Source organism: Bos taurus, chromosome 15, assembly GCF_002263795.3.
Source record: "Bos taurus isolate L1 Dominette 01449 registration number 42190680 breed Hereford chromosome 15, ARS-UCD2.0, whole genome shotgun sequence".
NCBI classification, from domain to species: domain Eukaryota; kingdom Metazoa; phylum Chordata; class Mammalia; order Artiodactyla; family Bovidae; genus Bos; species Bos taurus.
In genome coordinates this window covers 47,450,410-47,475,822 of record NC_037342.1, presented here as the reverse complement: position 1 = coordinate 47,475,822, position 25,413 = coordinate 47,450,410, and the positions used below count along the sequence as shown (strand labels likewise).

The following is a 25,413-nucleotide window of genomic DNA, read 5'->3' as shown; positions in this document are numbered from 1 at the left end:
GTGACTGAACTGAACTGAACTGAACCCATGTACATTTCATGCAATTACTAATAGAGTACAACTTACTTCTAGATATTTGCATCTTTGCTTTCTAATGTGTCTTCTATTCTTTAAATGGAAAACGGACTCCAGTAGACGTTTCTATAAACATGTGCAACGTCCAACAAACATATGAAAAGATGCATCACTGAATTCAAATCAAATCCACAAGATACCACTATATACAATAAAATGGCTGTATTTTTTTAATTTAACAGAGATTGGAAACATTAGACTTTTTATATATACTAGAGGGTATGTAAAAATCACATTGAGCTGTGAGAAACTGTTAGACAATTAGACAAAACATTAGACTTTTTATATATACTAGAGGGTATGTAAAAATCACATTGAGCTGTGAGAAACTGTTAGACAATTAGACAAAATTTGAAACACAATTACCATATGACAGAAGTTCAACACCTAAGTATATAAGCAGAATAACTTAATACAAGAGTAGCAACAAAACTTATACACAAATGTTCATAGCATCATTATTAGTGAAAAATTGGAAAGAATTCAAATATCCACCATTTGTTTAGTGGATAAACCAAGTGGAGCATACCCATAGCAAGGATTATTATTCATTTATGAAAGGATGAAGTACAAACGTATGCCCTTTCACAGATGAACTTTGCAAACACTATGCTAATTTTAAAAAAGCAAACACTAAAGGCTACTGCAATATGATTTCAATTACATCAAATCAATTACTAGAATAGATAATCAAAAAACATACTAGATGTTGGAAGGGATCAGAGGAATAGATCCATAGGTGGTGACTGATTAATGGTTATGGAGTTTTCTTTTTATGCAATTGAAATGTCCTGAAATCAGATATTGGTGATGGTTGCACAACATTTTAAAAGTACTAAAAGACACTTAATATTGCATTTCAGAGGTTTAAATGATAACCATTTATGGCTTGTGTATTCCACTTCAATAAAAAAAGATAAAGTGTAACAAACTCTGTGTTAAAATTTTTCTCCTGTTTCTCTCTCTATATATAAACACACAGTTAAATTAACTAAATTGTGTAAATACATATGATGCACTTTTATTTAATCATAAAATTCCTGAATAATCATTATTTAAATTAATTATCATATTCTGTAAATTAAAATAGAAGACTTTATTTTTCAATATTGTTTTATCCAAATATTGTCTCAACATATATAGTAAATGCATATTAAGAAATGAAGGGAGAATGAATACAGGTATACATGTATAACTGAGTGCCTTCACTGTCCACCTAAAATTACCACAACATTGTTAATCAGCTATACCTCAATACAAAATGTTTTTGATGTTTTAAAAAAATTTAAAAAGAAATATATCAGAAGTTGCCTGTATGTTATATAATTTGAACGTGAATGAGTGTCAATAAAACCTTCTGAAACATCATTAGTGCTTTTAACTTCTGTCCCACACGTCCTTACAAGGAAAGAAAAAACACTTCAATAAATATTAAAGTATCTAATATTCATTGAAGCTAAATTGTGTTCATTCTCACTCCCCCATATATAAGGCTCTTATGCCAGCATGTAGATATAAATACATACAGATAAATTTATTCTCTAATTTGTGTGTCACTTTATAAACAGTAAGAATGGAAAGCTTTCACTTCTTTTCCTTCTCCAATAGGTGTTAGCTTAAATCCAATGCCAGCACCTGTATCACAAGTGTATGTATTCCATTGGGATACATAATACGTTTTAAGATATATTTAGTTCAAAGGTACAAATATCAAGAGATTTAGTAGCTGAGGACTGTGAAAGTACATATAGTGTAGAATCATGACATTTTTTTTTAAGTAGTATCCTGAACACCTGGACCAGATTGCATTCAGCTCACTGTTTTGCTTCAGAAATTAAGGTATTAAAGCACATTCAAAAGCAGGAATAGAAACAGGGTTTTTGTTTAATATGCAGGCAGAAAACACATGGAGATAATTTTTGGATGTACATTAATTGATTATTAACTTCACATGACTGAAGGTTTTATTCCATCTACCTATTAGAAGGCAGAAGTAAAGATTGGATTTAAAAAGAAAAATGTTTATTTCTCCAATTCACAGATTGAAATATAGTGTAATTTCCATGATTATTTTTCAAAGTAAATAGGAATCCACATCTGTAGTGGTAAATATCAAGCCGGAATCACCCTCATGACCAGAGCAATGGGACTACGGCAGGAGAATAGCTCTTGAGCATGATCACAACACTTGCCATTCACCTACCTCCCATTGCTCCCCAGAAAAGAATCTCACTCACTTACTTTATTTCTAGAGATACATATTTGTGACTGTATTTAATCCGTTTTAGACAGGGAAACCAGCTTGGAGGAATAAACTTCGTGTTTGAAAAAGAACATGGGATGTAAAATTGAGGACTGACTAGTGAGGAAGCAAACATTTTCTATGGAATTTAGAAATGAGAATAGTCAACAGGTGACAATAATTGTACTTATAAATAAGTAGCCATGTTCTTGTGTTGATGTAAACACTTCAATACACTTGTCTCCTACAGAATAGTATGAGCCCATTTTCCTTGTAGAAAAATTAAGCTATAATGTATTGAAATCATTTTAAATTTGTTTTGGAAAAAACCTAATTATGGTCAGTACTACAATATTTGGTGTAAGTTGGGATCTTTAACTGAGTGTTTTTGCAAATGGGACCTATACTTCTCTTGTAACAATAAATCCAGTTTCAATAATCAACACTAGAGCTATCAAAAGGAAATATGAATGACCAAATAGATATGTAGCTCATATTAGGAGCTATATCCCTAGGAGTAGAGCAGAATGAACTCAGTTATGTTTACTATTCTCGCTTTGTGGGTATCTATGATTTCCCTACTTCTTTTGCTTGGACATACATAGTTAAGAGTTGACTATTCACAATATTGTAAAGCAATTCTCCTCCAATTAAAGGAAAAGAGTTGACTATTCAAATATATTGAGAGGAAGAAATGAGTAACAATACTATTTTTTCAACAACTATTAAAATCTGTATACACTGGTCAAATAGGTATCAATAATACATTTCACAGTCTATTCTATTCCATAATAATCAGTTATAATGTGTGAAAATATATGTGTAACTGCATGTGTATATATATATATGAATTGTTACAGTTTTGTTCGTTAATGACAATTTTCAAAGAAATGTGGAAAATATAACTGCATACAAACATTAGGAGCAAATTTACAAACCTGACAAGAAATAAATCTGATAACAATTTTGTTATGTAAGGAAACCCATTCTTATACACTCATATGATTCTTTGTCAAAAATGCTAATTGCAAGGCCTTTGTTAAGCTTCGAGATTATTAGTTTCAGTCAAAATCAGTGTTGCTAGATAGGAATGCTGCTGCTGCTGCTAAGTCGCTTCAGTCCTGTCTGACTCTGTGCGACCCTACGGACAGCAGCCCACCAGGCTCCTTTGTCCACTGGATTCTCTAGGCAAGAATACTGGAGTGGGTTGCCATTTCCTTCTCCAAGGCATGCATGCATGCTAAGTTGCTTCAGTCATGTCCGACTCTGTGCAACCCTACGGACAGCACCCCACCAGGCTCCTCGGTCCACAGGATTCTCCAGGCAAGAACCCTGGAGTGGGCTGCCATTTCCTTCTCCAAATAGGAATGAGGTTCAATTAATGTTATGATTGCATTAAGTGAGTTCCCTACCTTTAATATTTGCATTGTATGGGGACTTCCCTGGTGGCTCAGACAGTAAAAAATCTGCTTGCAGTGCAGGAGACCCAGGTTTGATTTCTGGGTCAGGAAGATCCCCTGGAGAAGGGCATGGCAACCTAGTCCAGTATTCTTACCTGGAGAATCCCATGGACAGAGGAGTCTGTCCAGCTACAGTCCGTGGGGTCACAGAGTCAGACACGACTAAGAGACTAATGCACTAACTCATTTGCCACCTTTAAATTTTCTACCATGTACTAATAAAGTGAACAAGATAATTTCAATTTATTATTTTATTTTGCTTGTGGGCAGCAATATGAAACAGAGAAATTAAGCAACTTGATACAATGAGGTTAAACTGCTACATGTAAAGTATCTCATCTATTGTTTCATGAAGGTGATCTTGGTCCACTATTTATTGAGTTGGCCAAAAAGTTGGTTCAGGTAGTGAATATATTATTCAATACAGTTCTGGATGAAAATGAAAAATGTGTCTTTTATTTTTATTGAAAACCAAATGAATTCTTTGGCCAACTCAATACTAGTTTGGATTTCTATTTTGTAATATTTCTTCCTTAACTTGTGGGTATGTTTTTAGTGTATTTGTGTAATTTTTGTTTAATTTGTATAAATTTTGTTTCCAAAAATTTTGTGCATTTTCAGTTTATTATTTTCTTTGCACTCTCCTTATGATTCATATATACATATACATTTTATTGCATAAATATTTTCATATAATCAAGGGCTTCCCAGGTGGCACTAGTGGTAAAGAACCTGCCTGCCACTGCAGGAGACCTGAGATGCAGTTTTGATCCCTGAGTCAGAAAGATCTGGAGAAAAGGGCACGGCAACCCGCTCCAGTATTCCTACATGGAGAATCCATGGACAGAGGAAGCACAGTTCACAGGGTCGCAGAGTTGACATGACTGAAGCGACTTGGCTTGTATGCATGCGATGTAAAACGCCACCAATTTGGAGTATTGTTTTACCAACTTAAATTTATTTCTAAATCCAAATATCTGTTTTGACTGCTGCCTTATTTGTTACCTTCTTTTTGAAATTCTTTTGTTATCTATTTTGTAATGAGGAATTTTTTTAGATTTAAGTGTTCTCTTGTCTTATGAAGTAGAATTTATACTTCTGTTTCTTCCTTTTATACTTTGAAAAAATAATATTTAAATACATGTTTAAATACTTAGAATGTCCTTGAAACGTGTATCATCATATGTGAAATGGATCGCCAGTCCAGATTCTATGCATGATACAGGGTGCTTGGGGCTGGTGTGCTGGGATGACCCAGAGGGATGGGATGCGGAGAGAGGTGGGAGGGTGGTTCAGGATGGGGAACACATGTACACCCATGGCGGATTCATGTCACTGTATGTCAAAACCAATACAATATTGTAAAGTAATTAGCCTCCAAAAAGTAAATAAATAAATAAATGTTAAAAAGTAAAAAAAGAAAAAAAAAGAAATTATGTTTTGTACTATGTAAGTTTAAATATAATTAAAAATCCTTAAACCCTGAGATGATTTAAATTAATTACTGATTAATCATTTTTTAACTAGATTTTTTTAAATTGAATTCTACAATATTGATTAATAGAAGCATAATTTTAAGTTCAAATAAATAAATACTTAGAATGGAGTGTAATAGTTCTTAAAGTTTTATGAAATTTGAATCATTAGTTCAGGAATCTATTCATTCACTCAAAATTTATTGATATTTAAAGTGTAATGTGTTGCTATACAATGCAAGTGAGTTAGTCACTCAGTCATGTCCGACTCTTTGTGACCCCATAGACTGTAGCCCGACAGGATCCTCTTTCCATGGGATTCTCCAGGCAAGAATACTGGAGTGGGTTGCCATACCCTTCTCCAGGGGATCTTCCCCACCCAGGAATCAAACCCAGGTCTCTTGCATTGCAGGCAGATTCTTTACTGTCTTAGCCACCAGGGAAGTCCCCACACTATGCAAATATAAATATAAATACAATAAGTTCAAATATTAAGATTTTGCTTAAATTCTGGTGGATCCAAGTTGTGATTTCTTTTTATATTACTATGATGCTAAAATAGAAAGAGATATTGATCCATTGACAAATATATTCCTTACCTATGATGCCTGCCTCTTTTTTATTTACATCATGTTAAGTAGTTTAACAGATGACTCCCTGTCCTCTCTGAGATAAAGTTGATATTCCAAAATAAAATGGTGCTTGAAGTTGCAGTGGTTGTAGAAAGATACAAAATAAGATAGAAAATTTCAATTAACAAAGCAAAAAATAGCAGTGAACTTGAGAAGAAAGCAGAGCACAGTAACAGAAGAAAGAAACTGTTCTAGCATGCTCTAAGACCATTTTCATTTTCCTCTTTAAATTCTCCAGATATCCTCCAAAATTTTGCTTAGTTTCATTTCTACCTACTCTTATATGACTCCAAGAATTTATTATAGCACAAGAAAGGTCTTTGAAGGGCACTCTTATAAAGCAGTTCATACCATGTTACTTTACTATTTCTAAAAAAGTTGCTTTGCGATATCTAAACTGTCCTCTTTTGTTGTGAATATATAAAGATAAAACAGGGTTGTAGGTAGAAAAATTAACAAGTAACAACTTTATATCCCTGATTCATCCACTATTTTAAACAATGCTAACTATACTCCTAGTGTATCATTGGACTGTAATATAAGTATATATAGTAAAATGATGGCCAAAGTTTAATTTAACATATACTATGTGAAATTAATTTATGTTATGTTATTTAACATAATATAGGTTTAATTAATTTAACATAGGGAAAAAATTTAACATATACTATGGATGCAAATATATCAGATGTGATAAAGTCCAAGGATGAGGCATCATTAAAATTGACAAGGTGAATCAAATTTTTATATTTAACTGTGAGATTGTGTCCCTCTATTACTCAATATCAAGAACACTAGAAGCCAATCACATATTTCTCTAGGATGCATATTGGTCAATTATTTTCTGGGAAAAATGCAAATGCCTCAGGGTAAAAATTCACTGGGAAATAAGAATGTCAACAGTGCTACAAAGGAGACTTTACAGGAGCACACAAAATAAATCCAACCAATTAATGAGACTCACTCATCACCTGGAGTTTCAAATCAGCTTACTAAGGACTTTTTGTGAATTAATAATCAAAGAACACTAATAATGAGAAAATAGAAAGAGAAATTAAGGGAACAATTCCATTCACCATTACAATGAAAAGAATAAAATACTTAGGAATATATCTACCTAAAGAAACTAAAGACCTATATATAGAAAACTATAAAACACTGGTGAAAGAAATCAAAGAGGACACTAATAGATGGAGAAATATACCAATGTTCATGGATGAGAAGAATCAATATAGTGAAAATGAATATACTACCCAAAGCAATCTATAGATTCAATGCAATCCTTATCAAGCTACCAACGGTACTTTTCATAGAGCTAGAACAAATAATTTCATAATTTGTATGGAAATACAAAAAACCTCGAATAACCAAAGCAATCTTGAGAAAGAAGAATGGAACTGGAGGAATCAACCTGCCTGACTTCAGGCTCTACTACAAAGCCACAGTCATCAAGACAGTATGGTACTGGCACAAAGACAGAAATATAGATCAATGGAACAAAATAGAAAGCCCAGAGATAAATCCATGCACATATGGACACCTTATCTTTGACAAAGGAGGCAAGAATATACAGTGGATTAAAGACAATCTCTTTAACAAGTGGTGCTGGGAAAACTGGTCAACCACTTGTAAAAGAATGAAACTAGAACACTTTCTAACACCATACACAAAAATAAACTCAAAATGGATTAAAGATCTAAACATAAGACCAGAAACTATAAAACTCCTAGAGGAGAACATAGGCAAAACACTCTCCGACATACATCACAGCAGGATCCTCTATGACCCACCTCCCAGAATACTGCAAATAAAAGCAAAAATATACAAATGGGACCTAATTAAAATTAAAAGCTTCTGCACAACAAAAGCAAGGTGAAAAGACAGCCTTCAGAATGAGAGAAAATAATAGCAAATGAAGCAACTGACAAACAAACTAATCTCAAAATATACAAGCAACTCCTGCAGCTCAATTCCAGAAAAATAAACGACCCAATTGAAAAATGGGCCAAAGAACTAAACAGACATTTTTCCAAAGAAGACATACAGATGGCTAACAAACACATGAAAAGATGCTCAACATCACTCATTATCAGAGAAATGCAAATCAAAACCACAATGAGGTCCCATTTCACACCAGTCAGAATGGCTGCGATCCAAAAGTCTACAAGCAATAAATGCTGGAAAGGGTGTGGAGAAAAGGGAACCCTCTTACACTGTTGGTGGGAATGCAAACTAGTACAGCCACTATGGAGAACAGTGTGGAGATTCCTTAAAAAACTGGAAATAGAACTGCCTTATGACCCAACAATCCCACTGCTGGGCATACACACCGAGGAAACACACTGAGAATTGAAAGACACACGTGTACCCCAATGTTCATCGCAGCACTGTTTATAATAGCCAGGGCATGGAAGCAACCTAGATGTCCATCAGCAGACAAATGGATAAGAAAGCCATAGTACATATATACAATGGAGTATTCCTCGGCCATTAAAAAGAATATATTTTAATCAGTTCCAATGAGGTGGATGAAACTGGAGCCTATTATACAGACTGAAGTAAGCCAGAAAGAAAAACACCAATACAGTACACTAACGCATATATATGGAATTTAGAAAGATGGTAACGATAACCCTGTATGCGAGACAGCAAAAGAGACACAGATGTACAGAACAGTCTTTTGGACTCTGTGGGAGAGGGAGAGGGTGGGATGATTTGGGAGAAAGGCATTGAAACATGTATAATATCATATAAGAAACAAATCGCCAGTCCAGGTTCAATGCAGGATATAGGATGCTTGGGGCTGGTGCACTGGGATGATCCAGAGGTATGGTACAGGGAGGGAGGTGGGAGAGGTGTTCAAGATGGCAAATACATGTACACCCATGGCAGATTCATGTTGATGTATGGCAAAACCAATACAATATTGTAAAGTAAAAAAAATAAAATAAATACATTAATGTTTTTAAAAAAAAGAACATATGACATTTGAAAAATAGTTCAAATATTAAGATTAAAAACAATACAAGCTATAAAAATAAATATTAAAATTAGAGGTCATTAAAATAGTATATATAAAAGAATTGTTATTTTTGTCTAAATATATATCTTTTTAAATCGACCTTCTTCATTATCTTATTATAAGTATAATGGAATGGTATCACTTGGATTAGAATGAATATATTTTCCAGGACTATATTCACACTATTGTTCTGTACATACTATTATTTCGAACCACATTTTTCAACATTTTATGTCCTGATAATATATCCCTAATATTTAATTTATTGAAAGCATATAAATAAATATATAATAGACAGGAGAAACAGATCATGAAATATGTTTCCCCTTTTGCATTAAAATGTATAAGTGATTAATAAACTTTGACAGATAAGCACTAACGTGATTCAAGTAATTTGATTTTCAAAATCTTTACCTCAAACTAATATTTTAATGCCTGCTTTATTCTTTATACTTTGGCTATCTGGAGTGCTCCAAGAATCAAAACTACATCAAGTAGGAGAAAGTTACTGAAAACCAGAATTAATTGGTTTTGAATAACAATGATATTCCTAAATCACATTTCTCTTTTATTTTTACAGTTTTGGGCGAGTCATTAGCAAATTTTGATAAAAGCTTCCTCACTTAAAATGTGCACTAAATTATTTCATATATTTCAATTAAAATTAAATGGGACACAGTATTATTTAACAAAATCTCAAATCCTTGAAATAAGAGTTATTTTCAGTATCATATATTCTGGTCTATTACTTAAATATCTCCATGCACAGAAATTTCTATACTCCTTGCATATATTAAGTTTCTAATAATTCAGCAAAACAAATTCAAGAGTGCAGGCTGTGATATCAGAAGGCTACATCTTCTCCAGCTTTCATGAGTTGTAGGCTGAAGATAATGTGCAGAGTCATGATTTTCTCTAAAGTTCTGTTCCTCAGTTATGAGAAGATGAAACAATACAAACTAACTTATGGTATGAAGTTTGTGTTTTGATAAATAATTTAATACTCAATGTGTTAAAATAGCTCCTGTTTAATTAGAAATATCGAAGGAATGTTGGATACTTCTAATCTGCCTGCAAAGCCAGAGCCCCAGGTTTAATCCCCCAGTCATGAAAATCCCCTGGAGAAGTGAATGGCTACCCACTCCAGTATTCTTGCCTGGAGAATTCTATGGACAGAAGAGCCTGGTGGGCTGCAGTCCATGGGTTCGCAAAGAGTTGGACACAACTGAGTGACTAACACTCTCAAAAACTTCATTTTCAAAGAATGTTAGTAATGGAATTAGAGTTTAAAAAGAGGATTCCCCTACAACACCTACAAAACCATGAATGTAACTTCTTCAAACACTGTCAGAGAGATTATTAAGAATAGTAACCTTGAATGTTTTTCTTCTTAGTGAATTATGTTCCAGGATCTCGGAAATTTCAACAGCTCAAAGTTTCAGGTCTCTGAGTTCATTCTTTTGGGATTCCCAGGCATTCACAGCTGGCAGCACTGGCTATCCCTGCCCCTGGTTCTGCTCTACCTCTTAGCTCTCAGTGCAAACATCCTTATCTTGATCATCATCAATCAAGAGGCAACACTGCACCAGCCTATGTATTATTTCCTGGGCATCCTGGCTGTGGTTGACATGGGCCTTGCTACCACCATCATGCCCAAGATTTTGACCATCTTGTGGTTCAATGCGAAGACCATTGGTCTCCCTGAGTGCTTTGTACAGATGTATGCCATACATAGCTTTGTAGGAATGGAATCAGGCATTTTTGTCTGCATGGCTATAGATAGATATGTGGCAATTTGTCAACCACTGTGTTATTCATCAATCATCACCAAATCTTTTGTGCTCAAAGCTACTGTGCTCATGGCACTCAGAAACAGCCTGACTACCATCCCAATTCCTGTGTTGGCGGCTCAGAGACACTATTGCTCAAAAAACCAAATTGAGCACTGTCTGTGCTCTAATCTTGGTGTCACTAGTCTATCCTGTGATGACAGAACAGTCAACAGTGTTTACCAGCTACTTTTGGCCTGGATACTCATGGGGAGTGACTTGGGTTTGATTCTTGTATCCTATGCTTTGATACTTCACTCTGTACTGAAACTGAACTCAATGGAAGCTACATCCAAGGCCCTGAGTACCTGCACTTCCCACCTCATCCTAATCCTGTTTTTCTACACAGTCGTTATTGTCATTTCTATCACCCATAGTGCAACAATGATGTTTCCCCTCATCCCAGTTCTACTCAATGTACTCCACAACGTCATTCCTCCTGCCCTCAATCCTATGGTCTATGCACTCAAGAACAAGGAGCTCAGACAGGGCTTATGCAAGCTCCTTAAGCTGGACTTCAAAGGCAATTAACTTGGGGAGGATGCTCAACTTTGTAATTTCCCTATGTGTATAATCATTACATTCTTCAAAGATTATAGATAAAGAAGAACTAAGAAACACTACATTTTTCAGTTAGTTTAAGGAATCAGTGGCGATTAATGAAACCTTCAAAATGAGAATGAAGTAATCTTGCTTTTCAATAAATTTCTTCATCAAATGAGTAATGCAATGATGTTGATTGTCTCAAGGAATCCACAGAAAGACAACAGAATATATACTCCATTTCTGTCTCCAGTTCCTCTAAATAGACCTTCCTAACAAAGTTTAATGCTGCTGCTAAGTCACCTCAGTCGTGTCCGACTCTGTGGGACCCCATAGATGGCAGCCCACCAGGTTCCCAGCCCTGGGATTCTCCAGGCAACAATACTGGAGTGGGTTTCCATTTTCTTCTCCAGTTCATGAAAGTGAAAAGTGAAAGTGAAAGTGAAATCACTCAGTCGAGTCCGACTCTTCGCGACTCCATGGACTGTAGCCTACCAGGCTCCTCCATCCATGGGATTTCCCAGGCAAGAGTACTGGACTGGGTTGCCATTGCCTTCTCCAACAATGTTTAATAGAGATGGTTGAAAGAGATATCTGCCATTTTATTCTTTTTTAATGAGAGTATTTAATCCATATATATTTTATTTGATTACTGATAGCATATACCTCGGAGAAGGCAGTGGCACCCCAATCCAGTACTCCTGCCTGGAAAATCCCATGGATGGAGGAGTCTGGTAGGCTGCAGTCCATGGGGTCGCTAAGAGTCGGACATGACTGAGCGACTTTACTTTCACTTTTCACTTTCATGCATTGGAGAAGGAAATGGCAACCCACTCCAGTGCTCTTACCCAGAGAATCCCAGGGATGGAGGAGTCTGGTGGGCTGCTGTCTAAGGGGTCACACAGAGTCGGACATGACTGAAGTGACTTAGCAGTAGCAGCATATACCTGCTCCATGACAAAACTAGACAGCATATTAAAAAGCAAAGACATCACTTTGATGACTTAGGCCCTTATAGTCAAAGTTATGGTTTCTCTGGTAGTCACTTATGGACAGGAGAGTTGGCTTGTAAAGAAGGCTGGTGCTAAAGCTGAAGCTCCAGTCCTTTGGCCACCTGCTGCCTAGTACTGACTAATTCGAAAAGACCCTGATGCTGGGAAAGAACGAGCGCAGGAAGAGGAGGGGGTGACAGAGGAAGAATGATTAAATGGCATCCCCGACTCAATAGACATGGGTCTGGGCAAACTCAGGCATACAGTGAAGTACAGGGAAGCCTGGCATCTGCAGTTCAAGGGTCTCAAAGAGCCAGACATGATTTAACAACTGAGCAACACAAACTGCTCCAGATATTTGTGCTTCTTTCTGAGGAGTTTTGCCATTTTTAAATGGTCAAAAAACTTGAGTAGACACTTCTCTAAAGAAAATATGAGATGCCAGCAAATATATGAAAAGATTTTTATAAATTAAAATCAAAACAACAATAATCACAATAAGTTTAGGATAATTAATATACACTCTAAATGATTACTATTTTGTTTTAAATTTAGCAGATGTTGACAATATTGTGACAATATTTTGAAACATGGCATTATTATACATTGATAGAGAGTATGTAAAAATCACACAGGTGCTCTGGAAAAAACTTTACTAATTACTCAATTTAAAGGTAGTTACCATATGACTCAGAAATTTAACTCATAAGCATATAATCAGACAACTTAACACAGCTGCAGCAAAAATTTTAAGTAGAAATGTTCATAGTATCACTGTTAATCAAAAAGTGGAAAGAAGTCAAATGTTGAATATCAGTTGTTTAATAGATAAACAATATTAAGCATATCCATTTCAGGAATTATTATTCATCCATAAAAAGGATGAAGTTCTGATACATATTCTTGCATAAATAAAATTTGAAAAAAGCATGCTAAATAAAAAAGACAGACACTAAAGGCTACAAGTTGCATGCTTTCAATTACATCAAATCTCCAGAAGAGGGAATCCATTGAACAACAACAACAACAAAAATAGTCCTTGGTAAGAAGAGAAGTGACAAATTAATAAGCAGTTACTGATTAATGCCACAGAGGTAATGGAAATGTTTTGAAACAGTATTGTGCTGACGGTTGTGCAGCACTTTGAATGTACCAAAGGGTACTCAGTTTTGCATTTTTGAGTGCTATTTTATGTGGCATGTGAATTTCACCTCAATAAAAAAATGATAAAATGCAAAAAAAAAGACTGTTCTGTGTCTTTATGTATGTATATATGTCTCTCTCTATATATGGAAAGTGGTTAAAATAATTTACTTATCATTTAACATCAATTTAAAATGGTACAATTTATTTTTCGGTAGGTATTACCAGAACTTTTGTCAATACAGAAGCCCATGTATATACATTTGTCTCTTTCTCTTTTTTTTTTTTTTTTGGCCCTGAAAAGGGCCTTTGGTTGAAATCAAGCTCCTGAGAGCAAACTGGAAAGCTTAACCGCCAAAGCCGTAGAGAGTACGGCCCTGGCGCTTGAGAGCGTAGACCACGTCCATAGCGGTGACTGTCTTCCGCTTGGCATGCTCGGTGTAGGTGACCACGTCCCGGATCACGTTCTCCAGAAACACTTTTAGGACCCCGCGGGTCTCTTCGTAGATGAGCCCAGAGATGCGCTTCACACCACCACGACGAGCCAGGCGGCGGATAGCAGGTTTAGTGATGCCCTGGATGTTGTCGCGCAGAACCTTACGGTGGCGCTTAGCGCCGCCTTTCCCCAGACCTTTGCCGCCTTTGCCGCGTCCAGACATGGTTTCACGAAAAGTAAACCCAACAGCAACTCTGTCTCTTTCTCTTTAGTCGCTAAGTCGTATCTGACTCTTGTGACCTCATGGATAGTAGCCTGCCAGGCTCCTCTGTCCATGGGATTCTCCGGAAAAGAATACTGGGGTGGGTTGCCATTTCCTTTTCCAGTATATACATATAGCAAATACATGGGCTTCCCTGGTAGCTCAGATGGTAAGAAGCAACTGCAATGTAGGAGATCTGAGTTCAATCACTGGAAGATCCCCTGGAGGAAGTCATGGCAAACCACTCCAGTATTCTTGCCTGGAGAATTCCATGGGCAGAGGACCCTGGCAGATACACTATGTGGGGTCACAAAGAGTCAGACATGACTGACTAAAACACACATAGAAAATATACATTTAAAAATGTGCCAACAGAAGCTTTTAAGTTTAATTAGGTCCCATTTGTTTATTTTTGCTTTTATTTCCAATATTCTGGGAGGTGGGTCATAGAGGATCCTGCTGTGATGTATGTCGGAGAGTTTTGCCTATGTTCTCCTCTAGGAGTTTTATAGTTTCTGGTCTTACGTTGAGATCTTTAATCCATTTTGAGTTTACTTTTGTGTGTGGTGTTAGAAAGTGTTCTAGTTTCATTCTTTTACAAGTGGTGACCAGTTTTCCCAGCACCACTTGTTAAAGAGATTGTCTTTAATCCATTGTACATTCTTGCCTCCTTTGTCAAAGATAAGGTGTCCATATGTGCATGGATTTATCTCTGAGCTTTCTATTTTATTCCATTATTTATTTTTCGGTAGTTATTTTTCTGAGTTACGTGCAACATGGTGCAAGAATGTCAAGTCTGTTTTCAGGTAGTTTCTCATTTACTTATACTGAGAGCTCACCAAGCCAATTACTTTTGGATGCTCTTCTTCCATTTAAAATTGGACCAGTTCTAGAGAGACAAATTGAGAGAGAATCCCTCTGCAATTTCTGTATATATAAAACTTAAAGTACATATGCAAGGAGGAAGAGATATCACATTCCACTTTTCCTTCAAAATTTTTTTCCAAAAGGCTTTCTATAAAGACAAAGCTATTCTAAAACATAGATATTTCAACACATTTGTGCTTGTTTTAATAAAAGTGCATCAAACTCAAATTAGGAAGTTAGCTAAATGGCAAGACATTAATACTTATCCCTAATTACCACATTCACCTGGATTTGACTATGTCAGTCTGACTTAGCGTTTACAACTCCAGGGAATTGGCTTTCTTTCCATTACAGTAGGCCCCTTGAGTTTATCTCCATCTGTCTTTTTTTTTTTTTTTTTGCTGTTTTTTTTATTTTATTTTATTTTTAAACTTTACATTAGTTTATTAGTTTTGCCAAATATCAAAATGAATCCACCACAGGTATACATGTGTTCCCCATCCTGAACCCATCTGTCTTACAATCTAGAATCCATCTGCATTAGTTGTAAGCCAGTTGCTAGTATACTGAAATTTGACTATACAAGTTGAGTACAATACTTCCTACTTAAGATGAGTCAAGTACAGTACCCCCACTGTAAGTACATTGTTGGGGCCAGAGCCAGTCTTTTCATCTTTTGCAGCAATTTGGGGTTGTCTTGTAGAAGGATTCATTTGTGATGGGAGTATCTGTGTAATAATCCTTCAGTGTCGCTATAGAAATTATGAAGTGCACTCTGTGTGAAATTAACCTAAATATTGAAATATGTTTTTGACCTTGACATGTCAAAATATTAGAATTTTCCATAATCACTATGTCCTGATATATAAAAAAATTATGGTAAAGTATATTAATATCAATATTCTTTAGAGTCATATCCAGTGTTTTCTTAATTTTATTACTTTTTATCTGTAAAATTTTTCATGAAATTTTCCAAGCCCACATTTTAGCTGGCTGTATCTGAAGCCATCATGCTCCAATTCCACTGAGTTTCTGTGGATAATCACGCACTTTTTTTTCTTACCTTTTTGACTTCTATGAAATATCATGGTATCAGATCTTGATGGGTACTGTCTTGACTGAGGAAACAGATATTTAGGACCCCATTTAAATTGACTATATAAATATTTAATTGTCATTCTGCCTTACAAGTACTGTAACTAAGGATTTGAATATAACTTAATTCTTCTCCCAACCCCTGTAGCTAGAAATGAATATTATTTTATAGATTAGAACAGAGGATCCTAGAGGCTTAATCAAATTTTCCATTCATAGGACCACATAGAGCTACATTTTCATCAAAAATATTTGAATTTTTGCTGAACTGAAAGAATAACACATTCAAGTGTATAATTGAAAGGACATAATTTCTCCTACTCTCCAGGCAAGATGGAATATTAATATTTAGCACATATCAGTGGATAAATAAACATAATCCAGTTTTCCAAACCATTTTTCATGTTTAAAAAGCTTTGTCCTCTCCCTCTCCAACAGAGTCCATAAGACTGTTCTATACATGGCATTGAAACATGTAAAATATCATGTAAGAAACGAGTTGCCAGTCCAGGTTTGATGCACGATACTGGATGCTTGGGGCTAGTGCACTGGGATGACCCAGAGGGATGGTATGGGGAGGGAGGAGGGAGGAGGGTTCAGGATGGGGAACACATATATACCTGTGGCGGATTCATTTTGATATTTGGCAAAACTAATACAATTATGTAAAGTTTAAAAATAAAATAAAATTTAAAAAAAAAATAAATAAAAAGCTTTGTCCTAAAATTTTTTGGTATTTTTTCTAGGTCATTACATTTTCTAAGCTGCAAGCTGGGAGTGTGTGCGTATGTTCTTACAAATCCATTACTTTTAGATCTCAATTATATTGAATAGGAATTGAGATGATGGGCACCCCATGGAATTCTCCAGGCCAGAATACTGGAATGGGTAGTCTTCTCCAGGGGACCTTCCCAATCCAAGGATAGAACCAAGGTCCCCTGCATTGCAGGTGGATTTCTTACCAGCTGAGCCACAAGGGAAGCCCAAGAATACTTGGAGTGAGTTGCCTATCCATCTCCAGCAGATCTTCTTGACCCAGGAATTGAACCAGAATCTCTTGCATTACAGGCAGATTCTTGACCAAATGAGTTATCAGGGAGGCCTTGTTCCTTAAATAGGTAATTTTTAAATTTTGCTGTATAATGAATATTACAAAAGTTCCCTTTTTGCCTGGTTTAAATTTAATTTGTAAGAATAAATAGATAAAATCAAACATCTCACTGATATATCTTGCCATATTGATTTTTCCTTTAAAATTTAAAAAGTTTTTTAATATACTTTATATTTTAGAGAAATTTAGTTCACAGAAAAATTTAGCAGAAAGCAGTTTCTCAAAAATTTTAAAATAAGTTTACCATATAATCCAGCAATTCCACCTTTGACTATATATCCAAAATAATTGAAAACAAGGTCTTGAATACATATTTGTACACCCATGTTTATAGCAGCATTATTCACAATAGCTAAAGCATGGAAGAATCCCCTGTCCAGCAATCAATAAATGGATAATAGAAATGTGTTATACACACAAAATAAACACACACACACACACACACACACACACACACACGGTGGAATGTTATTTATCTTTAAAAAGGGAGGGAATTCTGTAATGTGCTACACAAAGGATAAAACTTGAGGATATAACGCCAGTAAGGAAAAGACAAATGCTCTGTGATTCCACTCTGATATTTTGAAGGGTCAAAATCATAAAGATAAAAAATGTAATGATAGTTTCTAGGGGATTTGAGGACGAGAGAATGTAGAGTTATTTTTTGATAGTACAGGATTTCAGTTTTACAAGATGGAAAGAGTCAGGAGATGAATGATGGTAATGGTTATAGAAGGGAAATATATCTATCGGCACTGAACTGTACCCTTAAAAATAGTTAAGATAATAAATCTTGTTTTATGCCTATTTGGGGGCTTCTCTGGTGGCTCAGATGGTAAAGATTCTGCCTGCAATGCAACCCTGGGTCTAGAAGATGCCCTGGAGAAGGGAATGTCTACTCACTCCAGTTTTATTGCCTGGGAAACCCATGGACAAAGGAGCTGCAGTCCCAGGGGTTGCAAAGGGTCGGACTCAAGAGTAGGACATGACTGATCAACTAACACTCTCACGTCTGTGTCTATTTTACCCCCTCCCCCCCAAAAATGAGTGGAAGACATAAAAATATCCAATATACCTTTTACAGTACCCTACATACATTTTCCCTTAATTTTTTTAATGTAATGAATTACAACTAATAAAATATTTTTGTTAGTTATAAAATAAGTTTTTAAAATATTACAACTTTAAAATATTTTACAAACCCTAAATGTTCAATCTTGAGTCATAAAATGATTCATTTCATTGTACAGCATTATAAAACAATTTTTACATGCCATGTCCCAATTTTTTACCTTTGTTTTCAATTGAATACTTTCTTAGTAGTTTATGACTCTCTTTAATAAAATCTTTCATTCTTTAGATTTCTTGTTAAATTTTTAAAAATTCCAGTAGTTTAACGTTTTATTTTTATTCTGTTTTCTCTCTTTATATTTAAGTTTGTTGCTATTGTTTAGTCACCAAGTCGTGTCTGACTCTTTTGTGACTCCATGGACTGTAGCCCGCCAGGCTTCTATATCTATGGGATATCCCAGGCAAGAATTTTGGAGTGAGTTGCCATATAATTTTCAGGGGAATCTTCCTGATTCGGGATGAAACCCGCATCTCCTGTATTGGTAGGCGATTCTTTACCACAGAGCCACCAAGGAAGCCCATACTGAAGATAGTTATTTGAATTCCTGTATGAAGTAATTATTCTAAAGCATAAACATTTTTGTTTGTAATATACTCTTTTAGGTTATAGATGCATGAGATATCAGTTTAACTATATCTCTCAAGTTTTGTTTCTCATCGTTTTACTATTCATTACCTTTTGTGATTTTCATTATTATTTACATTTGATCCATTTATTATTTCATATTGTTACTAAAGCTTTTCATATATATGCATTTATAATATTTTGTCTCTTTGATATCGATTTTTTTTAAAGTTTTGATTTGTGATCTTTATTATGTTAATTCTTGTTTTTTCAAATCAGATGGTTTTTTCATATTTTTATTGAAGTATAGTTGATTTACAATGTCTGTTAGCTTCAGGTGTACAGCAAACTGAATCAATTACACATATATATAAAAGTGTTGGCGCACAGTGGCGTCTGACTCTTTGCGACCCCACGGATTGGGGCCTACCAGGCTCCTCTGTGCATGGAATTTTACAGGCAAGAATACTGGAGTAGTTTGCCATTCCTCCTCCAGGCGATCTTCCCAACCCAGGTATCAAAACTGCATCTTTCCTGAGTCTCCTGCATTGGCAGGTGGGTTCTTTACCATTAGCCCCACATGGGACAATACTATATATATATTCTTTTTCAGATTTTTTTCCCATATAGGTTATTAGAGATTATTGAGTAGAGTTCTCTGTGCTATAAATAGGTACTTGTTAGTTGTCTGTTTTATATATAGTGCAGTACTGTGCTTAGTCATTCAGTCATGTCCGACTCTGCGACGCTATGGACTGTAGCCCACCAGGCTCTCAAGTGTGTGCGGAATCTCCAGGCAAGAATACTGGAGTGGGTTACCGTGTCCTCTTCCAGAGGATCCTCGCAACCCAGGGATCGAACCCTGGTCTCCCACATTGCAGGAAGATTTTTTACCATCTGAGCCACCAGGGAAGCCCAAAAATACTGGAGTGGGTATATCCTTTCTCTGGGATATCTTCCTGACCAAGGAATTGAACCAGGGTCTCCTGCATTGCAGGCAGATTCTTTACCAGCTGAGCCACCAGGGAAGCCCTTTTGTATATAATAATATGTGTATTTTAATTCCAATCTCTCCATTTATCCCTTCCTCCCACATTCCTCCTTTGCTGCTAAGTCGCTTCAGTCATGTCCGACTCTTAGCGACCCCATGGACTGCAGCCCACCAGGCTTCTCCATCCATTTGATTTTCCAGGCAAGAGTACTGGAGTGGGGTGCCATTGACTTCTCCTTTTCCCTTTAAGTACCTATAAAGCTTGATTTCAAGATCTTTGAGTCGGTCTCTGTCTTGTAAATATATAATTCATTCTTTTTTACTTCTCACTTATAATCAGAGCATGGCTTACTTTTATGCTTAAAATCCTCTGTAATCTCATATTTTTTTGTGTAGGTTTATACATAAACTTTTTAGTACAAAATTGCTGTTAGTGCTGTCAAATCTATATCATTGCCATTTTAGGATTACCCATTCATTTTAAGAAATAGTATTTTTAAATTTTTTACCTTAATTTTGACTTTTAATTCTCTACTTGTATTTCTTTCAGGTTGAAGTTATGTGTTTAGATTCAGGCAAGGCACAAATACTATATTGTTTTGTTGAACCATTCCTCTCATCATTGTGTAATTATCATTTTAACTGAATTATTTTCTCTAAAATATCCAATGTTGATATCACTAGTTTTATTTAAGTTTATTTAAGTTTTATTTAGTTTTATTTAAGAATTTTTTTCATTCTATATATTTGTTTTCAAACTTTGTATTTTAAGTGATTTTTAAAATAAATACTATATAACTTTTTAAAATTTAACCTCAGAAAGCCTATTTTAATCAACAAGCATACTCCACAGCAATTATTGTGTTTAGAGATATGTGTGAGTTGTCTTTTTCATGTTTTTTTTCTAATATTCATGGTTTTATTTTTTGCTTCATTTGGCTCTGATAAAATAGTCATTATTTCTTCTAACCCTTTATTGTTTGACATGATTATTTCTGCTCCGCCCACCCTACTATTGTTCCTTTACATATTTAACATACTCATCTGTCAATGGCTCTAACCTCCTCATCAATAATACAAAAAATCATGAACATGTAACCTGTATAATCCTCCTTCAATATTTATTTACATAACTAATATATACTGAGTGCCTGTTCAGTGTCAGTCTCTCAGAATAAACCAGTAATATAAATAGCAAATACATCATGCCTTGGTTTCTTCAGGAGATATATATACTAACTTAATGATCTAGGCTTTAACACGTCTTTTTTTCCTTCTTTAGACAATAAAAACAGGCTTTCTAATTGCTCATTTTAGTAAAGTGAAAGCTATTTCGTTGCTCTAAGTTGATGAAGCAATCTCACTATTAAGAACCCATATATCATGCTTAAGATCATTTTTCTGTTCAGATTTGGGTGTTAAAATGCCAGATTGAAGTCACTGTAACAATTGCCTATAGAGTATCTCTCTAGATTACTATAGGATCTTGACAGTTTTAGAAAGATGTATTAAATTTATCCCTTCATTTCAAACTCAAATATTTTTAATTTGATGTTTAGAATATTTGGTAAAATACTGTTTGCTGTATTTCATTAAGATAAAAATTTATAGTTCCATCTTCTTCATTAATTTCCAGAGTCTGTTATGTTTTGAATAGAATAGAATGCCATTATCTGGGTTAAGCTAAATATACCCACAAAGTTTACATCAACACTGTTCCTCTGTTTAAACTATAACTCTCAACAAAATTTTAAAAATATTCTGTACTTATATCTTTAATATATGAAATTCTTAAAGGAAAGTAAATAATAATTAACACATCTGGTATAAATACATATAAACAGTATCGTTTCCATTTTACAATAAAACACTAACAAATATCATATGTAGGAAGGGTATTAGATATAGGGTTACTTGATTTTAGCAGAACTTCTGAAAAAATATTTACCTCAAACTCACCAGTTTGGTTAGTTTCTTTTATTTGTTTTTTTGTCTGCTTTAATAGTTATAATGTGAATGTCTACACTACTCTAAGAAGCAAATAGATGTTGGAATAGGGAAAAATTACTCAAAAGAAGAGACAACTGGGCTTAAACATACTGAGATTTCCAAGCCATTTTTCTCTCTTTCATTGTTGCTTGGTTTTACACAGATTGTTAACATTTTAGACATCATTTTTCTTGCTATAAAACAGATATGCTACGTGAACTCATATATTTTAATTCAAAGTAATGACATTTCTGAGTACTTTATTTTATTTTTAGAGTAGAAAAATCATTTTATTTATTTATTTTATTTTTTATATAAATTTATTTATTTTAATTGGAGGTTAATTACTTTACAATATTGTATTGGTTTTGCCATACATCAACATGAATCCACCATGGGTGTAACGTGTTCCCCATCTTGAACCCCCCTCCCTCCTCCCTCCCCATACCATCCCTCTGGGTCGTCCCAGTGCACCAGCCCCAAGCATCCTGTATCCAGCATCGAACCTGGACTGGCGATTCATTTCTTATATGATATTATAAATGTTTCAATGCCATTCTCCCAAATCATCCCACCCTCTCCCTCTCCCACAGAGTCCAAAAGACTGTTCTATACATCTGTGTCTCTTTTGCTGTCTCGCATACAGGGTTATCACTACCATCTTTCTAAATTCCATATATATGTGTTAATATACTGTATTGGTGTTTTTCTTTCTGGCTTAATTCACTCTGTATAATAGGCTCCAGTTTCATCCACCTCATTAGAACTGATTCAAATGTATTCATTCTCAAATCCTTGAAAAGTAGGTTTTTTTTAATTTATTAAATATAGACTAATATTTTATCTAAAATGACTACATGCATAAAATCCACTACTCTGAGACTATTTATTTGGTCTCTACAGAAAACAACCCATTAGCAAAGTCAGTCAGGAAATAGACTACTTTCAGAGGACTTTCATCTTGTCCAACTTCCATGACTTACAAGACTGAAGATCATGACAAGGTCCTGATTTCCTTTAATGTTCTAGTCCTCTGCTATGAGAGGTGGAAAAATATGACTTGCCTATATATATCATTTTTCTGATCATTAGCCAAGTTGACAATAAAGAATGTGTTACCACAGTTCCTGTTTGTCCAAGAAATGTTAGTGCTACAATGAGAATAATAAAGATAATGAATTCTCCTTTGATGTTCTTTGATATTATGATATCTTTGATATTATGAACCTGGATAATGCCTTTTCAAATATTGTCAGTCAGAGAAATTATTAAGAAAATAACTCTCTACTTCTTCACTTAGTGAAGTCCCAGGATCTCAGCAACTTCAACAGCCCAAAGTTCCAGGTCTCTGAGTTCATTCTTTTGGGATTCCCAGGCATTCACAGCTGGCAACACTGGCTACCCTGCCCCTGGCTCTGCTCTACCTCTTAGCTCTCAGCGCCAACATCCTTATCTTGATCATTATCAATAAGGAGGCAACATTGCACCAGCCTAGGTATTATTTCCTGGGCATCCTGGCTGTAGTAGACATGGGTCTGGCTACCACCATCATGCCCAAGATTTTGGCAATCTTGTGGTTTAATTCAAAAGCCATCAGTTTCCCTCAGTGCTTTATACAGATGTATGCTATACACTGTTTTGTGGCCATGGAATCAGGCATCTTTGTTTGCATGGCTATAGATAGATATGTAGCCATTTGTTGACCACTATGCTATCCATCGATAATTACTGGCTCCTTTGTGGTCAAAGCAACTGTGTTCATGGCGCTCAGGAATAGCCTAACTACTATCCCAATTCCTGTGTTTGCAGCTCAGAGACAGTACTGCTCAAAGAACCAGATTGAGCACTGTCTTTGCTCAAATCTTGGAGTCACTAGCCTATCTTGTGATGATGACAAGACAGTCAAGAGTATCTACCAGCTACTTCTGGCATGGACACTCATGGGAAGTGATTTGGGTTTGATTATTTTATCATATGCCTTGATACTTCAATCTGTTTTGAAGTTGAACTCAGCAGAATCTGCATCCAAGGCCTTAAGTACCTGCACTTCCCACCTCATCCTAATTCTTTTCTTCTACACAGTCATTATTGTCATTTCTATCACCCACAGTGCAGCAATGACAGTTCCCCTCATCCCAGTTCTACTCAATGTACTCCATAATGTTATTCCTCCTGCCCTCAATCCCATGGTCTATGCACTCAAGAACAAGGAGCTCAGACAGGGCTTATATAAACTTCTTAAACTGGACTTCAAAGACAACTAACTTGGAGAGGATGCACATCTTTCAAATTTTCCTTCATCTGTGTTCATTACATTCTCAAGGACTCCAGATGACAGAAGTTCTAAGGAATACAAACCATTTTTAATTAATATAAGGAATCACACGCAATTAATGAAATTTCAAAAAAAGGAGTGAAACTAATACTTTATCATGTTTGTCAAGAAAGACCTTCATCCAAAAGAAAAAAAAAAAAAAAGAACAATAGCACAATTATGCAGACTGAATCAAGGAAGCCAGGGTGAGACAAATGGAATATACATTTCATTTTTGTATCTCGCTGCCCTGGCTAGAAATTCTGGACAATGTTGTATAGGGATGGTTAGAGTAGATATCTGACAATCTTTTCTTTTTAATGAGAGTGTCTAACTCATGGACAGGGAGGCCTGGCATGCTGCGATTCATGGGGTCGCAAAGAGTCGGACACCACAGAGTGACTGAACTGAACTGAACTGAACGCATGTACATTTCATGCAATTACTAATAGAGTACAACTTATTCTAGATATTTGCATCCTTGCTTTCTAATGTGTCTTCTATTCTTTAAATGGAAAACGGACTCCAATAGACGTTTCTATAAAGATGTGCAACATCCAACACACATATGAAAAGATGCTGAGCATCACTGAATTCAAATCAAAACCACAAGATACCACTATATACAATAAAATGGCTGTATATTTTAATTTAACAGAGATTGGCAATTTTCTGGAAACATTAAACTTCTTATATATACTAGAGGGTATGTAAAAATCACATTGAGGTGTGAGAAACTGTTAGACAATTACACAAAGTTTGAAACACAATTACCATATGACAGAAATTAAACTCCTAAGTATATAAGCAGAATAACTTAATACAAGAGTAGCAACAACATTTATACACAAATATTCATAGCATCATTATTAGTGAAAAATTGGAAAGAATTCAAATATCCATCATTTCTTTAATGGATAAACAAAGTGAAGCATACCCATAATAAGGATTATTATTCATTCATGAAAGGATGAAGTACAGATGTATGCCCTTTCACAGATGAACTTTGCAAACACTATGCTAATTTTAAAAAGCAAACACTAAAGATCACTGCAATATGATTTCAGTTCCATCAAATCAATTACTGGCATAGATAATCCAGTGAATCAAAAAACATACTAGATGTTGGAAGGGATCAGAGGAATAGATCCATAGGTGGTGACTGATTAATGGTTATGGAGTTTTCTTTTTATGCAATTGAAATGTCCTGAAATCAGATATTGGTGATGGTTGCACAAC

At 35.2% G+C, this 25,413-nt stretch overlaps 2 protein-coding genes and 1 pseudogene across 2 annotated transcripts; 2 read left to right on the top strand and 1 right to left on the bottom strand.

The window, feature by feature from the left end:
* The first annotated feature begins 10,306 nt into the window (after positions 1–10,306).
* On the top strand, positions 10,307–11,266 carry OR56B2C (olfactory receptor family 56 subfamily B member 2C). Its single transcript, XM_002693198.1, has one exon. It carries the CDS (start codon positions 10,307–10,309, stop codon positions 11,264–11,266), a length of 960 nt encoding a protein of 319 aa, XP_002693244.1.
* Positions 11,267–13,711: 2,445 nt separating this feature from the next.
* On the bottom strand, positions 13,712–14,106 carry LOC525863 (histone H4). The gene has a single exon (XM_002693197.6). It carries the CDS (start codon positions 14,070–14,072, stop codon positions 13,761–13,763), a length of 312 nt encoding a protein of 103 aa, XP_002693243.1. The 5' UTR covers positions 14,073–14,106; the 3' UTR covers positions 13,712–13,760.
* On the top strand, positions 23,205–24,121 carry OR56B2FP (olfactory receptor family 56 subfamily B member 2F, pseudogene; annotated as a pseudogene).